Consider the following 26,988-nt stretch of genomic DNA (forward strand, 5'->3'; position numbering starts at 1 on the left):
CTAATCTGGCAAATTCGGCACAACATTTTGATCTGTGGCGATGTACGATGTCAAGTTACCATGTTATCAATATTTGAAGCATTATTTGAAGCTCTATACACACACGACTGTGTGGCAAGATTCAACTCGAACTCAATCTATAAGTTTGCAGATGATACGACTGTGGTGGATTGTATCTCAAACAACGACGAATCAGACTACGGAAGGGAGATAGAGCAGTTGGTTGCATGGTGTACTGAAAACAACCTCTCTCTGTTGGAAAGACCAAGGAACTGATCATCAACTTCAGGCAGCCTAGCACGACCCCCCCCCCCCCCCCCCCCCCCCCCCGCCCCCGGGTCTACATCAATGGCTCCGAAGGTGAGATGGTTGATAGCATTAGGTTCCTGGGGGGTCACCATCTCTAACAGTCTGTCCTGGTCCACTCACGATGCAACAGTCAAGAAAGCCCAACAACTTCTCTACTTCCTACGGAAGCTAAAGAAATTCGGCATCCACTCTCACAAACTTCTACATATGTGCCATAGAGAGCATCCTATCCGGCTGCATTACAGCTCGGGTAACTGCTCGGCCCAAGATCGCAAGAAACCGCAGAGTGTGGTACAGCCCAACACATCACACAAGCTTGCCATCCTCCCATTGATTCTGTATACAGCTCCCGCTGCCTCAGAAAGGCAGACAGCATTGTCAGAGACCCCTCACACCCAGGCTTTGCCCTCTTCCAGACCCCTCCATCAGGCAGAACGTACAGAAGATTGAAGACCCGCACATCCAGACATAGGAACAGCTTCATCCCCACAGCTGCCGGACAACACTATTCACGACACCCTATGCTGCTCTTGTTTGGCCCTTGTTTTGCACTGTATCCAATCACTATTTGTTGATGTACCATTGTCAATGTACTCTGTCGATTATTCTTTTGTCTACTATGTACGTACTCTGTACGTTCCCTTGGCCGCAGAAAAATACTTTTCACTGTACTTCGGTACATGTGACAATAAATATCAATCAACCAATCAATCGATGAGGCACAAAGCGTACATCTTACATAATTTTTGCAAATCGCTTTGCCTCAATGTAGAGATACATTAATAAATGGACAGACATTTTCACATTAGTTTGTATCCATAAACTGTCATACACTATCCTGACTTGAACATGGATCACCCATTGCTTCATAGATGCTGGGTCAAAATCCTTAAATTTCCTGCCTAACAGCAATATGGGAATACCTTCACCACACGATCTGCAGCAAGAAGGACCAGCAACAGCTTTTCAAGGACAATGGAGGATAGCCAATAAATTGAGTGACCTACACCCCGAAAGTAAATATTTTTAAAAAGTATAAAGGTACAACATTCTTTAAGCAGAACTTAAATTTTGAGGCTGCAATGAAAGATTCAGCAAGGATTTGAAATCACACTTTTTGCAATAAAACACAATCATGCATTCCAGTGAATTTTTTCCGCACTCCATTTTGACAAAAGCATTAATTGGCTTGAGGCGCAGTGCAATTTTAAACTGCTACATTGGACATTCCAAGGTAATCAAATGGTGTTATAAATTTACGGTAATACTTTGCAATGCCGGCTGTTATTCAGTTTTGTTTTTCTTTCCCCTTGTACCCCTGCATCTTCTGCAGCAAAACATGCAACATTTTGTGAGGAGAAATACGACTGCTGCCACACAGGCACACAAGAATGCTATCACATCCAGGCAATGGTACTGGTACCAGGACAAGGAATGTGCTGCAGGGCGCAAATGTTGAGCTCCTCCGTGGCGCATTACAAACTCAATCCAGAACACAGCTTGCTCCAATGAATTCATTGGCTGGTCACGCTGAATTCGAGATAACCTCTCAGCATTTTCTTTGTACCTAAGAAAACAAAACAGTTTATTTCACAATCGTTCTTTATTTTGTTCCATTTAACTCCCAACACTACATGAATCTACAATAAACTTGCATCACATGTAGCACTTTCGACATAATAACATTTCCCAAGGTGCTTCACATGAGAATAATCAGACACAGGGCTAAAGAAGGAAACATTTGGACAGGTGACCAAAAGCTTTGTCAAAAAGGTATGTTTTAAGGAGGAAGTGTCCTAAAGGAGGAGAATGAGGTGAAGGGCAAGGCCAGAGCTTAGGACCGAGACAACTGAAGGTTTAGCTACCAATGGTGAGATGAAGCAATTCAGGGTCACACAAGAGGCCAGAATTGTGTTCCAGACAGGAGAGAGACATGCAACCTGTACTTAATTCCTTTCACCACCTGTCTGCAGACAGAATATATTTTGAATTATTTTTAAAGTACGTGGTGGCGTGTTTTCCCAAACACTCAAGTTTAAAAAAAATAAATTTAGAGTACCCAATTCATTTTTCCAATTAAGGGGCAATTTAGCGTGGCCAATCCACCTACCCTGCACATCTTGGGTTGTGGGACGAAACCCACGCAAACACAGGGAGAATGTGCAAACTCCACATGGACAGTGACCCAGAGCCAGGATCTAACCTGGGACCTCGGCCATGAGGCAGCAGTGCTAACCACTGCGCCACCGTGCTGCCCTCTAAACACTCAAGTTTGTGTGATCCAATTTACTCTTATGATTAACTCAGAAAGTTAGTTTATTTGACACACACACAATAGAAAAAGGAGTTTTACAACTACGGATAGAAACAGTACAAGAACCACAGAAATTAAGATTAGTCCCCGTGATTTCCAGAGATCGATGAGGAATTCTTTCACATAGGAGCGTTACGACAATGTGGGCAAGTGCACGGTCAATTCTAGCCCCACGTGCCCCGGTGTCACAGCACAAGTGAATTAATCAATAATTCTTATAAAAATACTCAGTCTTGGCCCTTGGCTGCCCAATAATTACAGTCACCAGGTTGGGAGTTTAAACACAGTTACTGTTTATTTATAAGAATAACTAGAATGAAACACAAAGCAAACACAGTTGGTTAAGTATTAATAAGTACCTATATCAAGCCTTGTCTTCAGGAATCCAACACCCTCAGACTCAGTGGAGAGAGTTGGTTCATTTTGGAGAGAGCAACAGCCCTCACAGCAGGTTTTTTGGAGAGAGTAACTGGATATTTTTGAAGAGGCTTAGCAGCAGCTTTCTGGAGAAAAATGGAGCAGGACCTTTTCTGAAGTCAAACTGAAACCAAGCTGAAAACCATGGGACTCAGAACCATTGGATATGATCCAATCACAACCTGTTACTGGGCAGAGCACAGCCTATCATCGGCCACCAGCCAAATCAATTAAACCGAGTCCGAGCCAATCTCTGTCACTGGTGCAGGTCAGTCTATGGCTCCAGTTGAACCAGCACAGAGTAGCGCACTGATCTCTTCCACTGCTGAAATCCTCTGCTTGAATTAAAGGCACAGGCCACTTGCCTTAAAGACACATGTCCAATAATCAACCATGAATCAAAAAGGTAATGGCAAAAATTAAAGAAAGGGGAAAGACCCTTACTGGAGTTCGACATCAGCAGGCTGAACACCAAACTTGTAGAATTTTTTTAAAATTAGTGCTGATACTACAAGGTACATAGAGACTGTGTCAGTTCTGCAGGCGGTGGAAGAGATGTTCCAACAGAGATAGGCTTGTTGTGCATGAAGGGCTGTTCCTTGGTGGTTCAACAGTTGGATGTTAGTCTGTTAGCAGATTACTTGTGAGGCTAAAGATTTAGGGTGGAAAATTGGAAAATAGCAGGTTCAGTCAGAAAACCAGAGTGTTTTTTGATGAGATCTTCCCACGCTTTGCTATTTCTTTTTGAAGGGGGGCACGTTTTGCATTGTCATTGTGAGTGGCACGCCAACAAGCCAGGCTTCACAGACATCGGGGTTCCCTTTAAAAAGGGCACCCTGAACTCAAAGTGAAACTAAAGAACCTAAAGGAGCTGGATGAACTTTGGATCATCCGGGAGGCAGAGGGGGTGATAGAGAAGAGTTACAGAGAGGTAGCCACACCCAAGGTACAGGAAAAGAGTAGCTGGGTTACAGTCAGGGGAAGGGAACCAAAGGGGCAGACAGTGCAGGGATCCCTCGTAGCCATTCCCCTTCAAAACAAGTATACCGTTTTGGATGCTGTTGGGGGGGATGACCTACCGGGGGGAGGCCCAAGCGGCCAGTTCTCTGGCACTGAGCCTGGCTCTGTGGCTCAGAATGGAAGGGGGGAGAATAGAAAAGCAATAGTGATAGGAGACTCAATGGTTAGGGAAATGGATAGGAAATTCTGTGGTCGCGAACGAGACTCCCAGAAGGTATGTTGCCTCCCGGGTGCCAGGGCCAGGGATGTCTTCGATCGAGTTTACAGGATTCTTAAGGGGGAGGGGGAGCAACCAGAAGTCATGGTGCACATAGGCACCAACGACATAGCTAAGAAAAGGGATGAGGATCTAAAAAGTGATTTTAGGGAGTTAGGTTGGAAGCTAAAGAGCAGGACAAGCAGAGTAGTGATCTCAGGATTGCTACCGGTGCCACGTGCAAGTGAGGCAAGGAACAGAGAGCGAGTGCAGCTGAACACATGGCTACAGGGCTGGTGCAGGAGGCAAGGCTTCAGATATGTGGATCATTGGGATATCTTCTGGGGAAGGTGGGACCTGTACATGAAGGACGGATTGCACCTAAACTGGAGGGGCCCCAATATCCTGGGTGGGAGGTTTGCTAGAGCTCTTTGGGAGGGTTTAAACTAGTTTGGCAGGGGGATGGGAACCAGAGCTATGGATCAGAGGATAGGGTAGCTGTTGAACAAGCAGAAATAGTAAGCAGCATGTCTGTGAGGAAGGCTAGACAGTTGATAGGGCAAAGTTGCACTCAGTGGAAGTGCATCTGTTTCAACGCAAGGAGTGTCAGGAATAAGGGAGATGAACTCAGAGCTTGGATCAGTACTTGGAACAACGATGTTGTGGCCATTACGGAGACATGGATTTCACAGGGGCAGGAATGGTTGTTAGATGTTCCAGGGTTTAAATGTTTTCAGAAGAATAGGGAGGGATGTAAAAGAGGGAGGGGTGTGACATTGTTAATTAGGGAGTGCACCACAGCTGCAGAAAAGGAGGTAGTTGAGAAGGGTTTGTCTACTGAGTCAGTATGGGTGGAAGTCAGAAACAAGAAAGGAGCAGTCACTTTATTGGGAGTTTTCTATAGATCCCCCAATACCAGCAGAGAGCTAGAGGAGCAGATTGGGCGGCAGATCTTGGAAAAGTGCAGAAGTAACAGAGTTTTGTCATGGGTGACTTAAACTTCCCTAATATTGACTGGAACCTCCTTAGTGCCAATGGTTTAGATGGAGCTGATTTTGCCAGGTGTGTACAAGAAGGATTCCTGACTCAATATGTAGATAGGCCGACTAGGGGGGAGGCCATACTGGACTTGGCAACAAACCAGGCCAGGTGTCAGATGTCTCGGTGGGAGAGCATTTCGGTGAGTGACCACAACTCCTTGACCTTTACTATAGGTTGAAACAGACGCACTTTAACCCATTCCACTGAGTGCAACTTTGCCCTATCAACTGTCTATCCTTCCTCACAGACTTGCTGCATACTATTTCTGCCTGTTCAACAGCTACCCTATCCTCTGATCCATAGCTCTGGTTCCCATTCCCCTGCCAAACTAGTTTAAACCCTCCCAAAGAGCTCTAGCAAACCTCCCACCCCCAGGATATTGGGCCCCCTCCAGTTTAGGTGCAATCCGTCCTTCTTGTACAGGTCCCACCTTCCCCAGTATGGGAAGGTATTTAATTGGGGGAGGGGAAATTATTCTGCCATTAGACAGGAGGTGAGGAGCATAAAGTGGGAACAATTGTTCTTGGGGAAATGCACAACAGTAATGTGGGGGTTGTTTAAGGAGCACTTGCTGCGAGTGCAGGATAGTTTTGTCCCACTGAGACGAGGAAGGAATGGTAAGGTGAAGGAGCCTTGGATGACAAGAGAAGTGGAGCTTCTAGTCAAGAGGAAGAAGGAAGCTTACGTAATCAAGGATCTGACTCGGCTCTAGATGGTTACAAGGTAGCCAGGAAGAAACTCAAAAATGGACATAGGAGAGCTAGAAGGGGGCATGAAAAAGCCCTGGCAGGAAGGATTAGGGAAACCCCAAGGCGTTCTACACTTGAAATAAGAGGATGATCAGAGTGAGAGTAGGGCCGATCAGGGATAGTGGAGGGAACTTGTGCCTAGAGTCTGAGGAAGATGGGGAGGCCCTAAATGAATATTTTGCTTCAGTATTCACTAAAGAGAGGGACCTTGTTGCTCATGAGAACAGTGTGAACCAGGTTAATAGACTCAAACAGGTTGCTATTAAGAAGGAGGATGTGCTGGAAATTTTGGAAAGCATCAGGATAGATAAGTCCCCTGGGCCTGATAGGATATTCCCAAGGTTACCACGGGAAGCGAGGGAGGAGATTGCTGCGCCGTTGGCGATGATCTTTGCGTCCTCGCTCTCCACTGGAGTAGTACCGGATGATTGGAGGGAGGCGAATGTTGTTCCCCTGTTCAAGAAAGGGCATTACAGACCCATCAGTCTTACGTCTGTGGTGAGGAAAATATTGGAAAGGATTCTGAGAGATAGGATTTATGATTATTTAGAAAAACATAGTTTGATTAAAGATAGTCAGCATGGCTTTGTGAGGGGCAGGTCATGCCTCACAAGCCTCATTGAATTCTTTGAGGATGTGACGAGACACATTGATAAAGGTTGGGCAGTGGATGTGGTGTATATGGATTTCAGTAAGGCATTTGATAAGGTTCCTCATGGTAGGCTCATTCAGAAAGTTAGGGGACATGGGATACAGGGAAATTTGGCTGCCTGGATACAGAATTGGCTGGCCGAAAGAAGACAGCGAGTGGTAGTGGATGGAAAGTATTCCGCCTGGAGGTCGGTGACCAGTGGTGTCCCACAAGGATCTGTTCTGGGACCTCTGCTCTTTGTGGTTTTTATAAATGACTTGGATGAGGAAGTGGAAGGGTGGGTTAGTAAGTTTGCTGATGACACAAAGGCTGGGAGAGTTGTAGATAGTGTTGAGGGTTGTTGCAGGTTACAACAGGACATTGACAGGATGCAGAGCTGGGCTGAGAAATGGCAGATGGAGTTCAACCTTGATAAATGTGAAGTGATTCATTCTGGAAGGTCAAATTTGAATGCTGAATACAGAGCTAAAGGCAGGATTCTTGGAAGTGTGGAGGAACAGAGGGATCTTGGGGTCCATGTACATAGATCCCTCAAAGTTGCCACCCAGGTTAATAGGGTTGTTAAGAAGGCATATGGTGTGTTGGCTTTCATTAACAGGGGGATTGAGTTTAAGAGCCGCGAGGTTTTGCTGCAGCTTTATAAAACCCTAGTTAGACCACACTTGGAATATTGTGTCCAGTTCTGGTCGCCTCATTATAGTAAGGATGTGGATGCTTTGAAGAGGGTACAGAGGAGATTTACCAGGATGCTGCCTGGACTGGAGGGCATGTCTTATGAAGAAAGGTTGAGGGAGCTAGGGCTTTTCTCACTAGAGCGAAGAAGGCAGAGAGGTGACTTGATAGAGGTGTACAAGGTGATGAGAGGCATTGATAGAGTAGATAGCCAGAGACTTTTCCCCAGGGTGGAAATAGTTGTCACGAGGGGACAAAATTTTAAGGTGATTGGAGGAAGGTATAGGGGAGATGTCAGAGGTAGGTTCTTTACACAGAGTAGTGGGTGTGTGGAATGCACTGCCAGCAGACGTTGTGGAGCCTGAGTCATTAGGGACATTTAAGCGACTCTTAGACAGGCACATGGACAGCAGTAAATTGAAGGGGTGTAGGTTAGGTTGATCTTAGATTAGGATAAATGGTCGGCACAACATCGTGGGCTGAAGGGCCTGTACTGTGCTATATTCTATGTTCTGTTCCTTTTGCTGCTCTCTCCTGTTTCTCTATTCTCACCCTGCTACTCTCTTGTTCCCACTGCTGCATCCCCGTATTCATTTCATTGCCTCCCCTCCTTCATCTGCTCGGTCCGCTGTTCCCCCTAATCCATTTTGGCACCTACCCCCTCCCCTACCCACTTTGTCGCTTGCCCCTGTCCCCCTCGCCCACTTTACCACTTTCCCCACTCTCATTGCCATTCCTCCTGCTCCCCCTCACTGCAACTCTTCCTCCACTTTGTTATTTCCTCTTAATGGGGGCATGCCTATTCTTTCATGATAACAAATCAATTCTCTGTTAAAATACCGAAACCCACATTCAAATATCATTTTTACTCAGCGATCAACATTTTCAAATGAATAGCCCACCTTCCCCTAAATGGCTGCTTGCTTGCAGTTTAAAATTGCTGAGTGAAATATAGAGGTTGAGGTTTGCAGCTGGCTTCCAGATGCACTGTGAATTCCAGTGCATTCAACACCCACCTCCCTACCCCCAGTCACCCCCCCCACCCCCACCATTCACCCCCCCGCCACACCCCTCACAACCCCCACCCCACCCCCCCTGTCCCACCCCTCAACCCACCCCCATGCCCTGCTCTATCAGACCTCTCACACCCCCTGCCCCAACTCCCACCCCACACCACCACTCACCTCCCGCCCACCCCTCACACCCCCCACCCCGCCCCACCACTCAACCCCTGCCCCACCCCTCACACCCCTTGCCCCACCCCACATCCTGCCCCACCACAAATCTCACACACCCCTGCCCCAACTACCACTCCACACCCCCAACCCTGCCCCCCACCCCACCTCTCAAAACCACTCACAACTACATGTACAAATTCCCCTCAATGTCTCCATTTAATGTTATGAGTTAATTTTTTGGGTTTAAACGCATTGGAATTTTTTTGGGATGTCTGTAAAACTTTAAAGAGAAAATTTCACAATCTTGGGATGAGTGAGAGAAATTGTGGGGCTGGGCCAGATCATGGGGAGTCTGGGCATGTGTGGGGGCACGTCAGGATCACAGGGGATGGGGTTTTCCGGTCTCACCAAGGACGTTGTCGCGGTCGGGATGGGAACATTTGAAGTGTAATTTTCCAGTCCCCCATGTAATGATACTGGCTGTTGGCAGGACTGGAAAATCCAGGCCAGGGTCTGGATTGCGGGAGCCGAGTTGGTTGATGGCCCAGCAGTGTCCTGATCTCAGAATATGGGTTTTTTTATGGTGAACAGGGGATCCCAATCTTAGGGGAAGGGGGTGATTACATGGTGGTACAGGGATCCCAATTCCAGGGAAGGGTCCACTGGTGGTCTGTGCAGTGGGGGGAGGGGTGGTTGGGGGGGACAGGAATGGAAATCAGACTGTGGTCAGCTGGGGTCACATCATAAAATGGATGGTGATTTACTGATTAGGTGACTGAGTGAACGGAGTGAAAACACTCCTGCTCCCCCGACCCACAAGCATTGCTGTAAAGATTCATAGGTTTGGCTCGTCTTGCCTCCTATAGGCTGTTTAAGACCAGGAAAAGCAGGCTGCTACTTAATAAAAATCAAATGACTATTAAAATTGAAGACATGCAACCTCAATGTAATATTGTAATGAGCACCTCACTTCCTGCCAGCGGGTTTGGGGTACACCCCTTGCCCGTCTTTATTAAAACCAGATGTGCATGAGTTCCATGCCTGTTCAATGCCGTTCCAGAATTCTTTGCCATTTAACCTTTAACATGACTGGGAACCCAGCCTTTTTTAAGGAGTTCATGGTTCTGTTCTGCTTCCTTTGAAGAGTTTTCTCTTACCTTTTGTCATTGATCACCGTGTTGAGGGCATCAACTAAATCCTGCGTATTGAGCGTGATAAAATTGAGGACCACGGCAGCTCCCTTTGCCTTCATGTGAACCATGTTATCAGGTTGATCCGCAAATAGAGGAATTCCGATCATGGGCACCCCATGGTAAATAGCTTCATATATCCCATTTGTACCACCGTGAGTGATAAATACTCTCGTCTTGGGATGCCCTGCAATTATATTTTCAGAAAATAAAAATGATCAGCTTTTGATCAGCCGTGGTTGTAACTAAGCTAAGGGGCAAAATCTAATGGCCGCGGCGCCAAGATCGGGGCACAACGTGGCCAGTAAATCGCACGCGAGGCCTCTCACGAGGTTCAATCGCACACCACATCTTGCAAGATCTAACAGGATATCATGAGACATCGCAATGTGGATTCCGCCCACAATCCAGATTTAGCTAATCTGCATATTAAAATGCTGTTTCATTTTTGTTAAATCGCGCCCGAGATCTATGTTAAATGATTGGTATTCAAAATTCTAAGAGAATAGATGGTATATATTAGAATATAATAAAGTTTGTGGTACCAGCTGTGGCCAAGTGGTGGCACTCATACACCGACATCAGAAGTTTCTGCAGTAAGCAGCACCTTGAGTTACCCAATGCGCGGGATCTCACCCCCACGAGTGAGCTTTTTCCCCACTGGAGAGGGAGACTGGCCCCTCACTTTAACATGGTTCCGAAAAAGGCAGCACCTCCAACAGGGCAGCATTCCTTCAGTGCGGCACTGGAATGTCAGCCACGATTCTGTGCTCAAGTCTCTGAAGTGAGGCCTGAAATCAGAACCTTCCGATGTCGGTGTACGAGTTTGTACTAGTCTCTAGAAATGGGGACCAGATGTACTGGCACTTGGGAGGGAGTCTCACAGGGGATTGGGGGTCAACCCTGGCACTGCCGTCTCTGTGGTCTCTTTGGCAGTCTTGAGATCGGGGCAACATTTAGCAGAGCTCCTCAGTGTAGGAAATGGGATTAAGTGCGGTCTCGGCGGGGCGTTCCCCGCTGAGGCTCCAAAATGAAACAGAGTCCTGTTAGATAGCGGGGTCTTTCTCAGCGTTGTGAGTGCTGGGAAACACTTGGCTGAATGCACTCGACACGGGACTCTGTGTCATCTTCGTTAAATCGCGCCCGAGATCTATGTTAATGACTGGATATTCAAAATTATAAGAGAAGAGATGGTATATATTAGAATATAATAAAGTTTGTGGTAGCTAAGTGGTCGCGCTTTGAATATCCAGTCATTTAATATAGATCTCGGGCGCGATTTAACAGAAATGACACCTACATCAGAAGGTTCTGATTTCAGGCCTCACTTCAGAGACTTGAGCACACAATCGTGGCTGACATTCCAGTGCCGCACTGAAGGAATGCTGCCCTGGTGGAGGTGTTACCTTTTTCGGAACGATGTTAAACTAAGGCACCGTTCTCCCTCTCAGGTGGGAAAAAGATCTGATCACTCCACTCCGAGCAGGGAGTTTGCTCCATTGCCCTGGCCAATATCTATTCTTCAATCAACATCACTATAGCCGATTACCGATTGATATCTCAGAGCTGTTTGTGGGATTCAGCGGTGTACAAATCAGTTAGCACATTCCCGACATGAAAAGAGCGAGCACACTTCAAAAACATGTAATTAATTACTTTCGATATCTTTTGGTTATGAAATGTATAGAGGTGAGAGTTTTTTTTACTAAAACAGTCTATTACGGATGCCAGACCAGATCCCAACAGTGGCTAAGAATCTGGACCCGAAATGCAACAATTTTTTATTTTTAACACGGTGCGGAAAGACCGTTTAGCTCCAGGAGCGCTTGCATGAGAAATTGGTTATTTTTACAAACATTACTCTATTAAAACAGACAAAATACAACATTTAAACTTTAAAATTTGAAACCTAACAAGAACAGCTTACATGTATCCCTTAACACAAACACACAATTTCCCATTAATCAGCATGAGAAATGAACATACAGCACTCAACTCCACTTATGCAGGCAGGCAAAAATGATATTTGCATTTACAGAACATATTCCTGCTATTAGTGCGGCTCCTTCAGACCCCTTTTTGGCCTTTTTGCCAGCTTTTCGTGACTTCTCCCGATGGCTTTCCAAATCCTTCTGCCCCCAAGTGTCCAAACAGGATTCCTTTTCTCTATCTGCGCTCCGCCCAGCCCCTTGAACTCATCACTACCTGGGCTTTTGATTGCCCACTCCCTTTTACACATAAGAACAGGGCCATGCTATGAATATGCAACTAACCTCCAATTTACAGACAAAGTAGGCGATCAGATTCTGCAATGGGCTAATGATTGGTCAGATCAGAGTGTCCTGGAGGACAATGGACCTTGAGAGAATCACCCCGGCTGAACAGGGGTATACTGTTTATTTCCATGAATGAGCTCAAGTCTGAATGGGACAATGTAGCTCTCAGGCAAGGTGTAGGTGTATACCTCTGACTCAGTGCTAGCAATTTTACCCTCAGTCTGTTAACCCCTAAATTGCCCACTACATCTTTGATCCAATTTCCTAACATCTCCCTAACGTAACAAGTCAAACTGTATTCATCTGTTAGAGCTCCGTGAATATTACTTTTCAAACACTAGAAATTGCACATTTTCTGCTAGCACCAGGTTATTTATCTAATTTCTGGGTATAAAAGATAATGTTTGAAAACATGTACCTGTGATTGACACCAATGGTTACTTGAATAACATATCTAGGGCAAATAAGATCATTAAGGCTGGCTGCATGACAGTGCAGATAAGGGAGCCTTTCCTTAGTCACAATTTGCCACAAGCTTACATTTCTACTTTATACTTTCTATAAAAACTCGCACTTGCAAGGACTTTTTGTGTCTAATAACATTCCGCGCCATGTTGCCACACATGTTCACAACACAAATTAATCACTCGTTTGTTGCTTAGCATTCCATAATTCAGTGTGGTGAAACTTATTAAGTGAAAATAATAAGAACTACTTATTAAATTTGTGCATTTCTCATCTATCGACTTGTAACTCAGGGGCACCTAGGCACATGATGATGAATTTCAACATTTTTCTTTTTCCACTCCAAACCCCCTTCAATCATAGAACCCCTACAGTGCATAAGGAGGTCATTCGGCCCATTGAGTCTGAATCAACCCTCCGAAAGAACACCCTACAAATGTCCACTCCACTGCACAACCCACCCTATCCCCATAACCTAACCTGCACATCCCTGGACACTAAGGAGCAATTTAGCATGGCCAATCCACCTAACCCGTGTGGTCATATGCATCACTGTAAAGACACAAGGGGTTAATGTGTAGACTAGCTGGACATTAGCGGGAGCTCCAGAGACATGACACACAGACACTCAACCAATAGAACAGTTAGATAGGACACGACCAATGGGCATTCACGATACACACAGAGGTGACACGACCACAGGAGGGTATTACACCAACCCATATATAAAGGATACCACACACATGATCTTCCTCTTTCCAGTGGAGACAGTCAGTGAGTAGAGACACAGGGTTGATTCAATATTACACCCACCACGTGGATTGTAGCAGACTGGTTAGTCAGTCTGAGTAGCTATAGAAGGATTAACAGTAGTGGCGAACCCGAGTAGGAGAAGTGTAAATAGATTAATAAACGTGTTGAAGTTATCCCCACGTCTGAACCTTCCTTTGTCAAGTGCACCGCAAGGAAGCCGCTTATGCTACACCTAGAGCATAACAAGACAACCCGCACATCATCCGAGGCTGGAATTGAACCTGGGTCCCTGGAGCTGAGAGGCAGCAGTGTTCACCACTGTGTCACTGTATTGCTCTTCTTCTGCAAAATGGAGTATTGTTCTAAGAACAACAAAACTCTTCTTGTACTATTGTTAAAGGAGAACTAAGGATGGCATCATGCTTCAGTTGTGATTACATCAGGTTGATCACCAAAGGGTATTTTAAATAGAAAGAAAGAAAATGAGAAATTGAGTTATAAAGGACCTATCATATTATCAGTACGTTCCAAATGACTTAATTGAGCACTTGAAACACCATAGCCTACTAGGTTGCGGACCAAGTGCTGGAAAATGGGATTAGAATCGGTAGGTGTTTGATGGCTGGCACAGATCCGATGGGCTGAAGGGCCTCTTTGTGTGCTGTAAAACTTTATGACATCACTGCCAATTAATTTTGAAGTGTTGTCACTGGTCACGGTAGGGAAACGTGGCCGTCTATCTGTGCATAGTAAGGTTCTACAAACAGTAATGAAAACATTGACTAAATAATGTGTTAGTGATGATGGCTAAATGATAATGGTTGATCAAGATGTGCTTCTCTTTGAGTAGTGCCATGGAATCTTTACTTTCACTTGAGAGAAGAGGTATTTGATTTTTTTAAATATTTAGAGTACCCAATCGTTTTTTTCCAATTAAGGGGCAATTTTGCGTGGCCAATCCATCTACCCTGAACATCGTTTAGAGTTGTGGGAGTGAGACCCACGCAGACACGGGGAGAATGTGCAAACGCCTCACGGAAAGTGACCCAGGGCCATGATCGAACAAGGGTCCTCAGCGCCGTGAGGCAGCAGTGCTAACCACCGCACTTCAACATTTGATTTAACAGTAAGTCTTCACTTAAAATTGTGATTGTGTTTCTGAAAATGGCAACGTGAAGTGAAACACCTTTAAGTGAATCATGGGCTTCCATATGAATCAATGTTAAAACCGGAGCTAGGTTCCTTCAGACTTTTTTCACCCAGAAAATAAATGTATAAGTTGAAATATTGTAGCATACATGTACAGCATTGTGTATCCCTGGTTGAAATACCTTGTAAAACAAAATACAACACTAAATTTAAAGAAATATAATAAACAAATGAAATTTGTTTTAAAAATGGCAGTACAGTACCTGTTCTCAAATCAGTACACGGTATAGAATAGACCAGGGTTTTTCAAACTGCGGGGTGCGACCCGCAGGTGGGTCGCGGGCGGGTCACAGAGTGATTGGTCGCAGCATTCCCGATTGGAAGGAGAAGCGCCGAATGGCCATGACCGGCTTTTATATTGAGAATGCCCGCCGTGACAGCTTTTTAAATTAAGAATATTGGCCGTGACCGGCTTTTAAATGGAGTGGTGCGGTCTTCCAGCCAGAAGTGGCGCCAGAGATCAGGTCACACGCCCAGCATGTGCACTGACGTCACACGTCCTTTACATCCGTGCTTTTGGTGCAAAATCAAGGAGGAGAGATTGGATTGGATTTGTTTATAGTCACGTATACCAAGGTACAGTGAAAAGTATTTTTCTGCGAGCAGCTCAACAGATCATTAAGTGCATGAAAATAAAAGGAAATAAAAGAAAATACACAATAGGGCAACACAAGGTACACAATGCAACGTGATAACATCGGCATCGGGTGAAGCATACAGGGGTGTAGTGTTAATCAGGTCAGTCCATAAGAGGATCGTTTAGGAGTCTGGTTTTTGAGTCTGTTCGTGTGTGTTCTCAGACTTTTGTATCTCCTGCCCGATGGAAGAAGTTGGAAGAGTGAGTAGGCCAGGTGGGAGGGGTCTTTGATTATCATGCCGGCTTTCGCCAGGCAGCGGGAGGTGTGGATGGAGTCAATGGATGGGAGACAGGTTTGTGTGATGGAACGGGCTGTGTTCATGACTCTCTGAACTTTCTTGCGGTCTTGGGCCGAGCAGTTGCCATACCAGGCTGTGATGCAGCCAGCTAGGGTGCTTTCTATGGTGCATCTGTAAAAGTTGGTACGAGTTAATGTGGACATGTCGAATTTCCTTAGTTTCCTGAGGAAGTAAAGGCGCTGTTGTGCTTTTTTGGTCGTAGCGTCAACGTGGGTAGACCAGGACAGATATTTGGAGATGTGTACCCCTAGGAATTTGAAACTGCTAACCATCTCCACCTCGGCCCCATTGCTGCTGACAGGGGTGTGTACAGTACTTTGCTTTCTGAAGTCAATTACCAGCTCTTTAGTTTTGCTGGCATTGAGGGAGAGATTGTTGTCGCTGCACCACTCCACTAGGTTCTCTATCTCCCTCCTGTATTCTGACTCGTCATTATTTGCGATTGCTCCATTTTCTAGCAGCAAGTAAGCAAGGCAACAGGTGTGAAGATGGGTCATTTTGTAATAAGAAAGAGAGGGCCAGAGACACAACCAGACCAGGATCCCACAACTGAATCTGCTGGCGAGAACTGCTCAGGAGAGTCCACGGCAGGACAAAGCGCTGCTCGACACTCTGTACGGAGCTACAGGGCCTCTGGTGAAAAGCCAACAAAGAAAAAACTGAAATTGGTAACAAAGCAGAATAAAGATGATTCCTTGAGTTACGGCTATGTTAAATTTTTCAATTTGTTAATCTTTTCAATTCTAAATGAACTGAACTTCAAATTCAAGGGAAGGATAATGATTGCTTTTGACACAGTGAAGAAATAGATGCTTTCCAAAAGTCATTGAAAGTTTGGCAAGTGAGAGTACAAAGCTAAAACTACTACATGTTCCCCACACTGCTACAACCCATCAAAGAAAACAGTGTGTTCGTATGGAAACAGTCAATAGACTGGCATCTGGCTGCGCTGATCAACAGCTTCTGTTGCTACTTTCCAGAGGAAAGGTTTCAGATTTTGAAAGAGAAGAGGTGGGCGAAAAGCCCTTTTGAGTTTGAGACCCCAGAGTCAACTATTGGCTTACTGCGGAGTCCAAATGAAGAGACTGAACTTCTGCGCCTCACCTGTGACAGCACATTAAAAACACGGCACCAGTCCATGAGGCTGCCAGCATTCTGGAGCAGTGTCTCCGAAGAGCATCCAGTGCTGAGTAAACCAAGCATTTTGTTGCTGTTGCCCTTCATAACAACCTTCATGTGATGGTTGGATTTTCGCATGTTGGCGCGCCGGTTTCCCGGTTGCAAGGAGTGCTGTCACTGGGAAATTCCGTTGACAACAGCGGGGTCGGTAGATGCCGTTGGCGGGCCGTCTCTGCCACCGAAAAACACGCGGCGGGGTGGTTGGTAAATCCCATAGTTTGAGAAACACCGGGCTCCATCCAGTGGCAAAAATGAAAGCAGCTTCCTGCACTGACCAATGTCTGCCACTAGATGGATACAGGATTTAATGTGACTTCAGGAGCACAGCCAGAGGCAGGGGAGCCAGTGAAGAACAGGTGCCGAGGACTCAGTTAAGAACAGAAGCTGAGAGGTAACTGGGGGTAGTTGGAAAGTGGGGAGAGAGGGTGGGGAGAGAGGCAAGACCGGGAGACTGAAGGGTGAGGCGATGGGGGTGGGAGAGATGCAAGACTGGGAGAAGGAAATGGGTGGGAGGGGAGGGAGGTGAAAGAGGCAAGGACAGGAGGGTGGAATTGGCAGGGTGTGGAGGCGCTGGCAAGGTGGGTGGAGGAGTCAGCAAAATGAGTGGGGAAAGAAGGAAGGCAGGAAGAAGTGGAAGAGCCACGGCCAGGAGAGGAAAATCGGTAGGGTGGGGAAAGGGGGCGTTGGGGGGGTGAAGACTGAAGAGGAAGTCTGGTAAGCAACGTTGAAGTGAAGATGACAACATTAAATGGATAGATCGACACAACTTCCATCATGCTGTGGAGATGCCAACGTTGGACTGAGTTGGGAACAGTAAGAAATCTTACAACACCAGGTTAAATACCAACAGTTTTGTTTCGAAGCCGCTCCTTCATCAGGTTAATGGCATTAAAATGAAACAACATTAAGCTAGTCGTCTTTAATCAAGGATTTACCGTACTGAATTAAAATGTCGACCCAGGTTACACGCTTAGCCCTCTGGAGAGGAACTTGAGAACCCATGACCTTTCAACTCAGAGACAAGGGACCACTGAGCTAAGGGCTGATACCACAAATGAACTGTTATCCAGAATTTAAAGTCATTCTGAACAGCTGCACCCTTCAATACACACATACATATCAAACATATTTATGTGGAATTTCTGCAGCTTTTACGTAAGAACATAAGAAAAAGGAGAAGTAGCCAATTCAGCTCGTCGAGCCTGCTCTGCCGTTCAATGTGATCATCACTGATCTTCTACTTCAACACCATGTTCCAACACCAGCCCAGTGTCCCTCGATGTTTTCAACATGTGGAAATCTATCAATCTCAGTCGTGAACATACGCAATGATTGAGCCTACATGGATCTTTGGAGCAGAGAATTCCAAACATTTGCCACACTCCAAGTGAAGAAATTCCCCCTCATGTCAGTCCTAAATGGCCTGCCCACCATTCTGAGACTGTGGCCCCTGGTTCTAAAGACCCGGGCCAGAGGAAACATCCTTCCTGCATCTACCCGGTCAAGCCCTGCACTCGGTGCTTCTTTTAAGCTCATGGAGAGTCGAGGCCTCATCTACTGAATCATTCCGCAAAGGACAATCCCTTCATTCCAGGAATTAATTTAGTGAACATTCGTTGCACTCCCGCTATGACAAGAATATCTTTCTTTTGGTAAGGAGACCAAAACTGCACACAATACAATGGTGTCACCTCACCAAGTCACTATATAATTACATTAAAACAGGGTGGCATGGTGGCACAGTGGTTAGCACTGCTGCCAAAGGTGCTGAGGACCCGGGTTCGATCCTGGCCCCGGGTCACTGTCTGTGTGGGGTTTGCGCATTCTCCGTGTGTCTGCGTGTGTTTCACCCCCACAACCTAAAGATGAGCAGATTAGAATGATTGGCCATGCTAAATTGTCTCTTAATTGGAAAAACATAATTGGATAGTCTAAATTTATATTTAAAACATAATTACATTGAAACATCCTGCACTCAAATCCTTTTGTAATAAATGCCAAGATACCATTTTCCTTCTTAATTGCTTGCTGTACCTACACGCTAGCATTTAGTGACTCATGAACAAGGATACCAAGTTCCTTTGGGGTTCAACACTTATCAGCTTCTCGCCATTTAAGAAATTCTGTTTTCCTACCAAAGTGGATTCCGCCAAAGTTACAGCAGTCAACCTAGGGAACCCCCATGGAACCACACCCAATAAAGACGAGCAGCCATAGAGATTTCTTTGCAGCTTTGCACTAAGTTTATAGCAGGTCGCAAAAGGATTGCAACATCAGAAATCCACTGATAACAACTCCATGTAAAAGCACTCCAACATATACTCAGCGAAATCTGAAACCCGGACAATTTTAGCAATCAGTATTCTTCAAAAAAGTAGGTAAATAATAATGGAAAATCAACCTTGATTTATTTTAACACTTGACCTGCAATCGGTGTCGGTGTGGGTTTCATCCGGGTGCTCCGATTTCCTCCCACAGTCCAAAGATGTGCAGGTTAGGTGGATTGGCCATGCCAAATTGCCCCTTAGTGTCCAACGGTTAGATGGGGTTATGGAGTTACTGGGATAGGGCGGGGGAGTTGGCCTGGGGAGGGTGCTCTTTCAGAGGGTCAGTGCAGACTCGATGGGATGAATGGCCTCTTTCTGCACTGTAGATATTCTATGATTCTACGATGTTAAAAATTGCTGAATAAAAATGAGCTTCCCCAAAGACTGGACCCATGTATTTGAAAGAATATTTATCACACTTATTCACCAAAATGTTTAGTAACCTCATAACAGTTTAGCATTTGTAGCAGTTTGCAAAGAAAAGCTGTAAATTGATTTAACAGTTGTTAATATCGTTTAGCATCCAGCTTAAAAAAAAGGACATTTGCTAAAACATTGAATAGAATGTTGTTATTATTATTATTACTTGTGCCTTATTAAATTCACATTTAAAACAATTTCCTTTTCATTAAAACATGCAACAGGTATCTATCCCACTGATGGTAAGTTTCCCAAGGTAATAGAGGAGCCACAAAGACTAAGGTTCAGCCCCAATGGGCGTTGAGTTGGTTGATCTTGGCCTTGGTAGCTGTAAGGCACTACAATAGCATTCCTGGAGTAGGGAGATCACCCGGAAGTTCCACTTGTGATTACTATCCAGTAATTTCATCCTGCAAGTGCATCCCTGTAGACTTTGGATGAGCAGTGATCAGGCTCTGTTATGATGCCGCTTACAGCCAAAGAGCCTTCCAAAATTCACTTTCTTACCATACATGCAAAATGGCCATGCAGATAAAGAAGCGGAGGGCAGTTAGCTACCACAAAACCCAATCCCAAGAAGAAATCAAAACCTTCGAACCAAATTAAGGCAATGGTGGAAAGAATATTGGTGAGAAAATAATGGACTAGGGCTCTTACCAAGCAGGTCATTTTGAGGCAGCCATTTATACAGCTTTGTGTTCGGTGCCAGCGTCTTCGGTTGATCACCGGAATAGCTCCAAAGGACCTGAAAGATATCAGCACTGGGATTAAATAGACAAGCTCAACAAAACATGGTGCTGAGTCCTCAGGAATTTGAGGAAGTTAGTGCACAGATGTTCTAGTATAACGTTGATGGAGGTCTGTCGGAAAGGCCGCAAGATCACAAGTCTTTGTGGGGCCTTGTGGGAATGGAATTAGACCAACTTCCTTGTCGCGATGGTGGTAAGTGGGCTGGACCATGGGCAGGACGTCCATAATTTAGAGATCCATGCCTCGACAATCAATCCGAAGCTGGCGTAGTGTTGGCCAAAGTTATGTCTAGTTTCACCGTGCATATCTTAGCGATAGGGGCCAGCGTAGCGTCTTCCTGGCATTCAGACTGGGATGGGGCCAGAACCCATGGGTGATGGGAGGAAATTGATTTTTTAAAAGTGACTCCCTTTTTAGGAAGAATCCAGATGTCACTTCCTGATGTTACAGATACCAGACCATATCCCCAACAGTGGCTATGATACTGGACCAGAACCACAACATTTGTTTTTAACACTGTGCAGAAAGACTGATTCACTCCAGGAGTGATTGCATGAAAAATGAAATGAAATGAAAATTGCTTATTGTCTCAAGTAGGCTTCAATGAAGTTACTGTGAAAGGCCCCTAGTCGCCACATTCCGGCGCCTGGTACGGGAATTGAACCATGCTGCTGGCCTGCCTTGGTCTGCTTTAAAAGCCAGCGATTTAGCCCAGTGTGCTAAGCCAGCCCCTATGCGAAATAGGGCTTAGTTATTTTTACAAACAAAACTTTATAATAACAAAAACCGCTTACATGTATATTTTAACCCTCACAGATGATTTCCTATTAAACAGCATGGAAAATGAACGTTCACCTCTCAACTCCACTGACACAGACAGGCAAAAACGACAGTTGCATTAGAGAACATCTTCCTGCTGGTAGTGAGTATCTTTTAGACCCTGTCCGAAAGCCTGTTTCTGTAGTAGCTTTTTCATGGCCTCCTCCGATGGTGCTCCAAATCCTTCTGCTCCCACCTGTTCAAACAAGATTCTTTTATCTCTCTGAGCTCCCCTCAGCCCCTTAAAGATTGTTCTGTCCAGACATATGCAGACTTGAACTCATCATTGCTCCCTGGACTTTTGATTCCACACTCTTGTTTACACACAATAACAAGGCCATGCTATGAAAATACAACTAACACTTCCGGTTGCGGCGACGACCAGCTAAGCCGCACGTTTCGGCACCTCCCATTTCAACGGACTTTTGGGCTCTTATCGGGAGCCCCAACGGAAATTTTTTACGGCCAAACCCAGTGTGAGGCGACAAAGGAAGGAGTCCCCCCGGGTGTGGATGGAAAGAAGCGATAGTAGTGGCCAGATTGCGGAGGATCCTCTGGAGCAGCGGCAGAGAAGAGAAGGGAGAAGCAAGATGGCGGCTGAGGGAGCCCAGATGGTATGGGGCCCGGAACAGCAGGAGTTCCTCCGATGATGTGTGGAGGAGCTCAAGAAGGAGGTGCTGGCGCCGATGTTGCTAGCGATTGAGGGATTGAAGGAGACGCAAAAGACCCAGGCGATGGAGCTCCGTGGAGTGAAGGCAAAGGCAGCCGAGAATGAAGACGAGATACAGGGCTTGGTGGTGAAGACGGAGACGCACGAGGCACTACATAAGAGGTGCATAGAAAGGCTGGAAGTCCTGGAAAATAGCTCGAGGAGGAAGAATCTAAGGATTTTGGGTCTTCCCGAAGGGACAGAGGGAGCTGGTGTTGGGGCGTATGTGAGTACGATGCTCCATACTTTAATGGGAGCTGAGGCCCCGACGGGCCCCCTGGAAGTGGAAGGAGCATACCGGGTCCTCGTGAGAAGACCAAAGGCAGGGGAAATACCGCGAGCAATAGTGGTGATGTTCCACCGCTACAAGGACAGGGAGATAGTCCTGAGATGGGCTAAGAAGACACGGAGTAGCAGGTGGGAGAACGCGGTGATCCGCGTGTATCAAGATTGGAGTGCGGAGGTGGCGAGAAGGAGGGCGAGTTTCAATCGGGCCAAGGCGGTGCTCCACAGGAAGAAAGTAAAATTTGGAATGCTGCAGCCGGCAAGACTGTGGGTTACACACCAGGGCAAACACCACTACTTCGAGACGGCAGAGGAGGCGTGGACATTTATTCAAGAAGAGAAGTTGGACTAGATTTGAGGAATTGATGTTTGTAAAGAAGTAGCGAGGTGGTGGCAAAGAAATGCAAAGGGGGGAGAGGGGGAGGGTTTATCTGTAAAAATGTTAGACGGGAGAATTTTTCTCCCCCCACCCCCTGAGTGGGGGGGGACACAAAGAAATGGGGGCGCCGGTGGGGAAGGGGACAGGGAAGGGGAGAGGGAGCAGCGCCACTAGGGGCGGGGCCGAGAGGGAAGCGCGTTTTTTTTTCCCGCGCTATGGAAATTGCGGTGGGAAAAGTGGGCGCAGGAAGGAAGGGGGCTCACACGCAGGGAGGCCAAGGGTAAACGGGGGAAGCCGAGGTTAGCCAGAGTTAGCGGGGGGGGGGGGAATTAACTGGGTTGCTGCTGCTGAGGTTAAGGGGGAGCTGATATGTGATGGGATGGTCGGGACGGGAGGGCGCTGTCTGGGGGACAAACGGGTGCGTGGGACCCGGGTGAGGAGCTGGTTTAAAAAAGGGGATGGCTAGTCGACGATGGGGGGGTGGGGGGTAAAGGGCCCCCCAACCCGGTTGATCACGTGGAACGTGAGAGGGCTGAATGGGCCGATTAAGAGGGCAAGGGTATTTGCGCACCGAAAGAGACGGAAGGCGGATGTGGTTATGCTTCAGGAGACGCACCTGAAATTGGCGGATCAAGTCAGATTAAGGAAAGGATGGGTGGGAGAGGTATTCCACTCAGGCTTAGATACGAAAAATAGAGGGGTGGCAATACTGGTGGGGAAACGGGTATCGTTTGAGGCTAAGACCATAGTGGTAGACAGTGGGGGAAGGTACGTGATGGTGAGTGGCAGATTGCAAGGTGAGGCGGTGGTGCTGGTGAACGTATATGCCCTGAACTGGGATGACGCGGGTTTTATGAAGCGTATGTTGGGGCGCATCCCGGACTTAGAGATGGGAAATTTGGTAATGGGGGGGGACTTCAACACGGTGCTGGACCCAGGGCTGGACCGGTCCAGATCTAGGACCGGGAGGAGGCCGGCAGCGGCCAAGGTGCTTAAGGGGTTTATGGAGAAGATGGGAGGAGTAGATCCCTGGAGATTTGATAGACCGAGGAGTAAAGAGTTTTCCTTCTTCTCCCACGTCCATAAAGTATACTCCCGGATAGACTTTTTTGTCCTAGGAAGGGCGCTGATCCCGAAAGTGGTAGGAATGGAATATTCAGCTATAGCCGTTTCAGATCACGCCCCACATTGGGTGGATCTGGATCTAGGAGAGGAGAAGGCGCAGCGCCCACTTTGGAGATTAGACATGGGACTGTTGGCAGACGAGGGGGTATGTGGAAGGGTGAGGGGATGTATTGAAAGATACCTAGAGGTCAATGATGATGGAGCGGTCCAGGTGGGAGTAGTATGGGAGGCGCTGAAGGCGGTGGTTAGGGGGGAGCTGATTTCTATAAGAGCCCACAGGGGGAAACAAGAGGGTAAAGAAAGGGAGAGACTGATTGGGGAGATTCTGAGGGTGGATAGTCAATATGCGGAGGCCCCGGATGAAGGGCTATACAGGGAAAGACGGAGACTACAGACGGAGTTTGACCTGCTGACCACGGGTAAGGCGGAGACGCAGTGGAGGAAGGCACAGGGAATACAATACGAATATGGGGAAAAGGCGAGCCGATTGCTGGCCCAACAACTTAGGAAGAGGGGGGCGGCGAGAGAGATCGGAGGAGTTAGGGACGGGGAGGGAAGGATGGAGCAGAGAGCGGGGAGGGTGAACGGGGTGTTTAAGTCATTTTATGAGAGGCTGTATAAGTCCCAACCCCCGGGGGGGAAAGAGGGAATGATACACTTCCTGGACCAGCAGGATTTCCCGAGGGTTCAGGAGCAGGAGGTGGCAGGTTTGGGAGCGCAGATTGAGGTGGAGTCGGTGATTAAAGGAATTGGGAACATGCAGGCAGGAAAGGCCCCGGGCCCAGATGGGTTCCCGGTGGAATTTTACAGGAAATATGTGGACCGACTGGCCCCACTCCTGACGAGAACCTTCAATGAGGCTAAGGAAAGGGGGACACTACCCCGACAATGTCGGAGGCGACGATATCGTTGATCCTGAAACGAGACAAAGACCCGCTGCAGTGCGGGTCATACAGGCCCATCTCCCTCCTAAATGTAGATGCCAAGTTACTGGCCAAAGTGATGGCGACAAGGATAGAGGACTGTGTCCCAGGGGTGGTACATGACGACCAGACAGGGTTTGTTAAAGGGAGGCAATTGAATGCCAATATACGAAGGTTGCTGGGGGTGATGATGATGCCCCCACCGGAGGGGGAGGCGGAGATAGTGGTGGCGATGGATGCAGAGAAGGCATGTGATCGAGTGGAGTGGGACTACCTGTGGGAGGTACTGAAGAGATTTGGATTTGGAGAGGGGTTCATCAGATGGGTTCAGCTCCTGTACGGGGCCCCGGTGGCAAGCGTGGTTACAAACAGGCAACGATCCGACTATTTCCAATTACATAGGGGCACAAGACAGAGGTACCCCCTGTCCCCGTTACTGTTCACGTTGGCAATCGAGCCATTGGCCATAGCGCTGAGGGGCTCTAAGAAGTGGAGGGGGCTGCTCAGAGGAGGAGAGGAACATCGGGTGTCATTATATGCGGATGATTTGCTGCTATATGTGGCGGACCCAGTGGAGGGGATGCCAGAGATAATGCAGACACTCAGGGAGTTTGGAGAGTTCTCGGGATATAAATTGAATATGGGAAAGAGTGAACTTTTTGTGATGCACCCCGGGGAACAGGGCAGGGGGATAGATGATCTGCCGCTGAGGAGAGTAGCAAGGGATTTTTGATATCTAGGGATCCAGGTGGCCAGGAACTGGGGAACCTTGCATAAACGTTACTTGACGCGACTGGTAGAGCAGATGGAGGAGGGCTTTAAGAGGTGGGACATGGTGCCCCTGTCATTGGCGGGCAGAGTACAGGCGGTTAAAATGGTGGTCCTCCCGAGGTTTCTTTTCGTGTTTCAGTGCCTCCCCATACTGATTACAAAGGCCTTTTTCAAGAAAGTGGACAGGAGTATTATGAACTTTGTGTGGGCTGGAAAGACCCCGAGGGTAAAGAGGGGGTTCCTGCAGCGCAGTAGGGACAGAGGGGGACTGGCACTGCCGAGTCTGAGTGACTATTATTGGGCCGCCAACGTGTCTATGATATGTAAGTGGATGAGGGAAGAAGAAGGGGCGGCGTGGAAAAGGCTGGAGATGGCGTCCTGTAAGGGAACAAGTTTAAAAGCACTGGCGACGGCGCCGTCACCGTTCCCCCCGAAAAAATACACCACAAACCCAGTAGTGGTGGCGACTTTGAAGATTTGGGGGCAGTGGAGACGACATAGGGGAGTGACGGGTGCCTCGGTGTGGTCCCCAATAAGGAACAATCACAGGTTCGTCCCGGGGAGGATAGATGGGGGATTCCAATCTTGGCAGCGAGCAGGAATTGGGAAGTTGAAGGACTTGTTCTTGGACGGGACGTTCGCGAGTTTGGGAGCATTGGTAGAAAAATACGGGTTGCCACCTGGGAATGCCTTCCGATATATGCAAGTGAGGGCATTTGCGAGGCAACAGGTGAGGGAATTTCCGCAGCTCCCGGCGCAAGGGATCCAGGACAGAGTGATTTCGGGGGCATGGGTCGGTGAAGGTAAAGTGTCCGATATATACAGGGAAATGAGAGACGAGGGGGAGACGATGGTAGAGGAGCTGAAGGGTAAATGGGAGGAGGAGCTGGGGTAAGAGATTGAGGAGGGGCTGTGGGCAGATGCCCTAAGTAGGGTAAATTCCTCGTCCTCGTGTGCCAGGCTTAGCCTGATCCAATTTAAGGTTCTACACAGGGCGCATATGACGGGAGCAAGGCTGAGTAGATTTTTTGGAGTGGAGGATAGGTGCGGGAGGTGCGTGGGAAGCCCGGCGAACCACACCCACATGTTTTGGTCATGTCCGGTATTGCATGGGTTCTGGGTGGGTGTGGCAAGAGTGATCTCAAAGGTGGTGGGGGTCCGGGTCGAACCGAGCTGGGCGTTAGCTATATTTGGGATTTGCAGAAGAGCCGGGAGTGCAGGAGGCGAGAGAGGCCGATGTTTTGGCCTTTGCGTCCCTAGTAGCCCGGCGAAGGATTCTACTTATGTGGAAAGAAGCCAAACCCCCGGGCGTGGAGGCCTGGATAAACGACATGGCAGGGTTTATAAAATTGGAGCGAATAAAATACGCACTAAGAGGTTCGGCTCAAGGGTTCACCAGGCGGTGGCAACCGTTCCTTGACTATCTCGCAGAGCGATAAGGGAAAACAGGAAAGACAGCAGCAGCAACCCAGGGGGGAGGGGGAGGGTGTATTCGGTGTTTGGGGTTTTTTTTTGTTCTTTTCTTTCTTTCCATGCTAGTTGTTTATATTTATTTTTTCAGTATTATTATTTCTCTTTTCTTGTTCTTTTTCTGCACTTGTTGTTAGTTTAATGTATTGTTTAAATAACGGTCGATGTACATTTTGTTACAAAGTTGTAAAAATGGAAAATTCTTTTTGATCGAAAAACTTCAATAAAATATATTTTTTTAAAAAAGAAAATACAACTAACCTCCAATTTACAGAGAAAAGGGGACATCAGACTCCATAATGGGCTACTGGCTGACAGAGGAGAGTGTCCCAGATGACAATGGATCTTGAGTGAATCACCCCAGCTGAATAGGGGTATCTTGTTTATTCCCATTAAGAGGTTAAGTCTGAATGGGACAATGTCACTCCGGCCAGTTGCTAGCAATTTTATCCTC

At 47.1% G+C, this 26,988-nt stretch overlaps 1 protein-coding gene across 8 annotated transcripts in view; it reads right to left on the bottom strand.

Annotated features, from left to right (window-relative positions):
* Positions 1-320: 320 nt before the first annotated feature.
* Positions 321-26,988, bottom strand: part of ugt2a5 (UDP glucuronosyltransferase 2 family, polypeptide A5) — a 118,227-nt gene continuing 91,559 nt past the window's right edge. For all 8 annotated transcript variants that reach the window (XM_072517082.1, XM_072517086.1, XM_072517087.1 and 5 more), the window contains 3 exons: positions 19,961-20,048; positions 9,706-9,925; positions 321-1,876 (listed from right to left, as the gene is read on the bottom strand). In XM_072517082.1, coding sequence (XP_072373183.1) covers positions 1,594-1,876; positions 9,706-9,925; positions 19,961-20,048 — 591 coding nt within the window. In that variant the 3' untranslated portion in view covers positions 321-1,593. The remainder of the gene's footprint in view (positions 1,877-9,705; positions 9,926-19,960; positions 20,049-26,988) is intronic.

The sequence above is a fragment of the Scyliorhinus torazame genome, chromosome 9, assembly GCF_047496885.1.
Source record: "Scyliorhinus torazame isolate Kashiwa2021f chromosome 9, sScyTor2.1, whole genome shotgun sequence".
NCBI classification, from domain to species: Eukaryota; Metazoa; Chordata; class Chondrichthyes; order Carcharhiniformes; family Scyliorhinidae; genus Scyliorhinus; species Scyliorhinus torazame.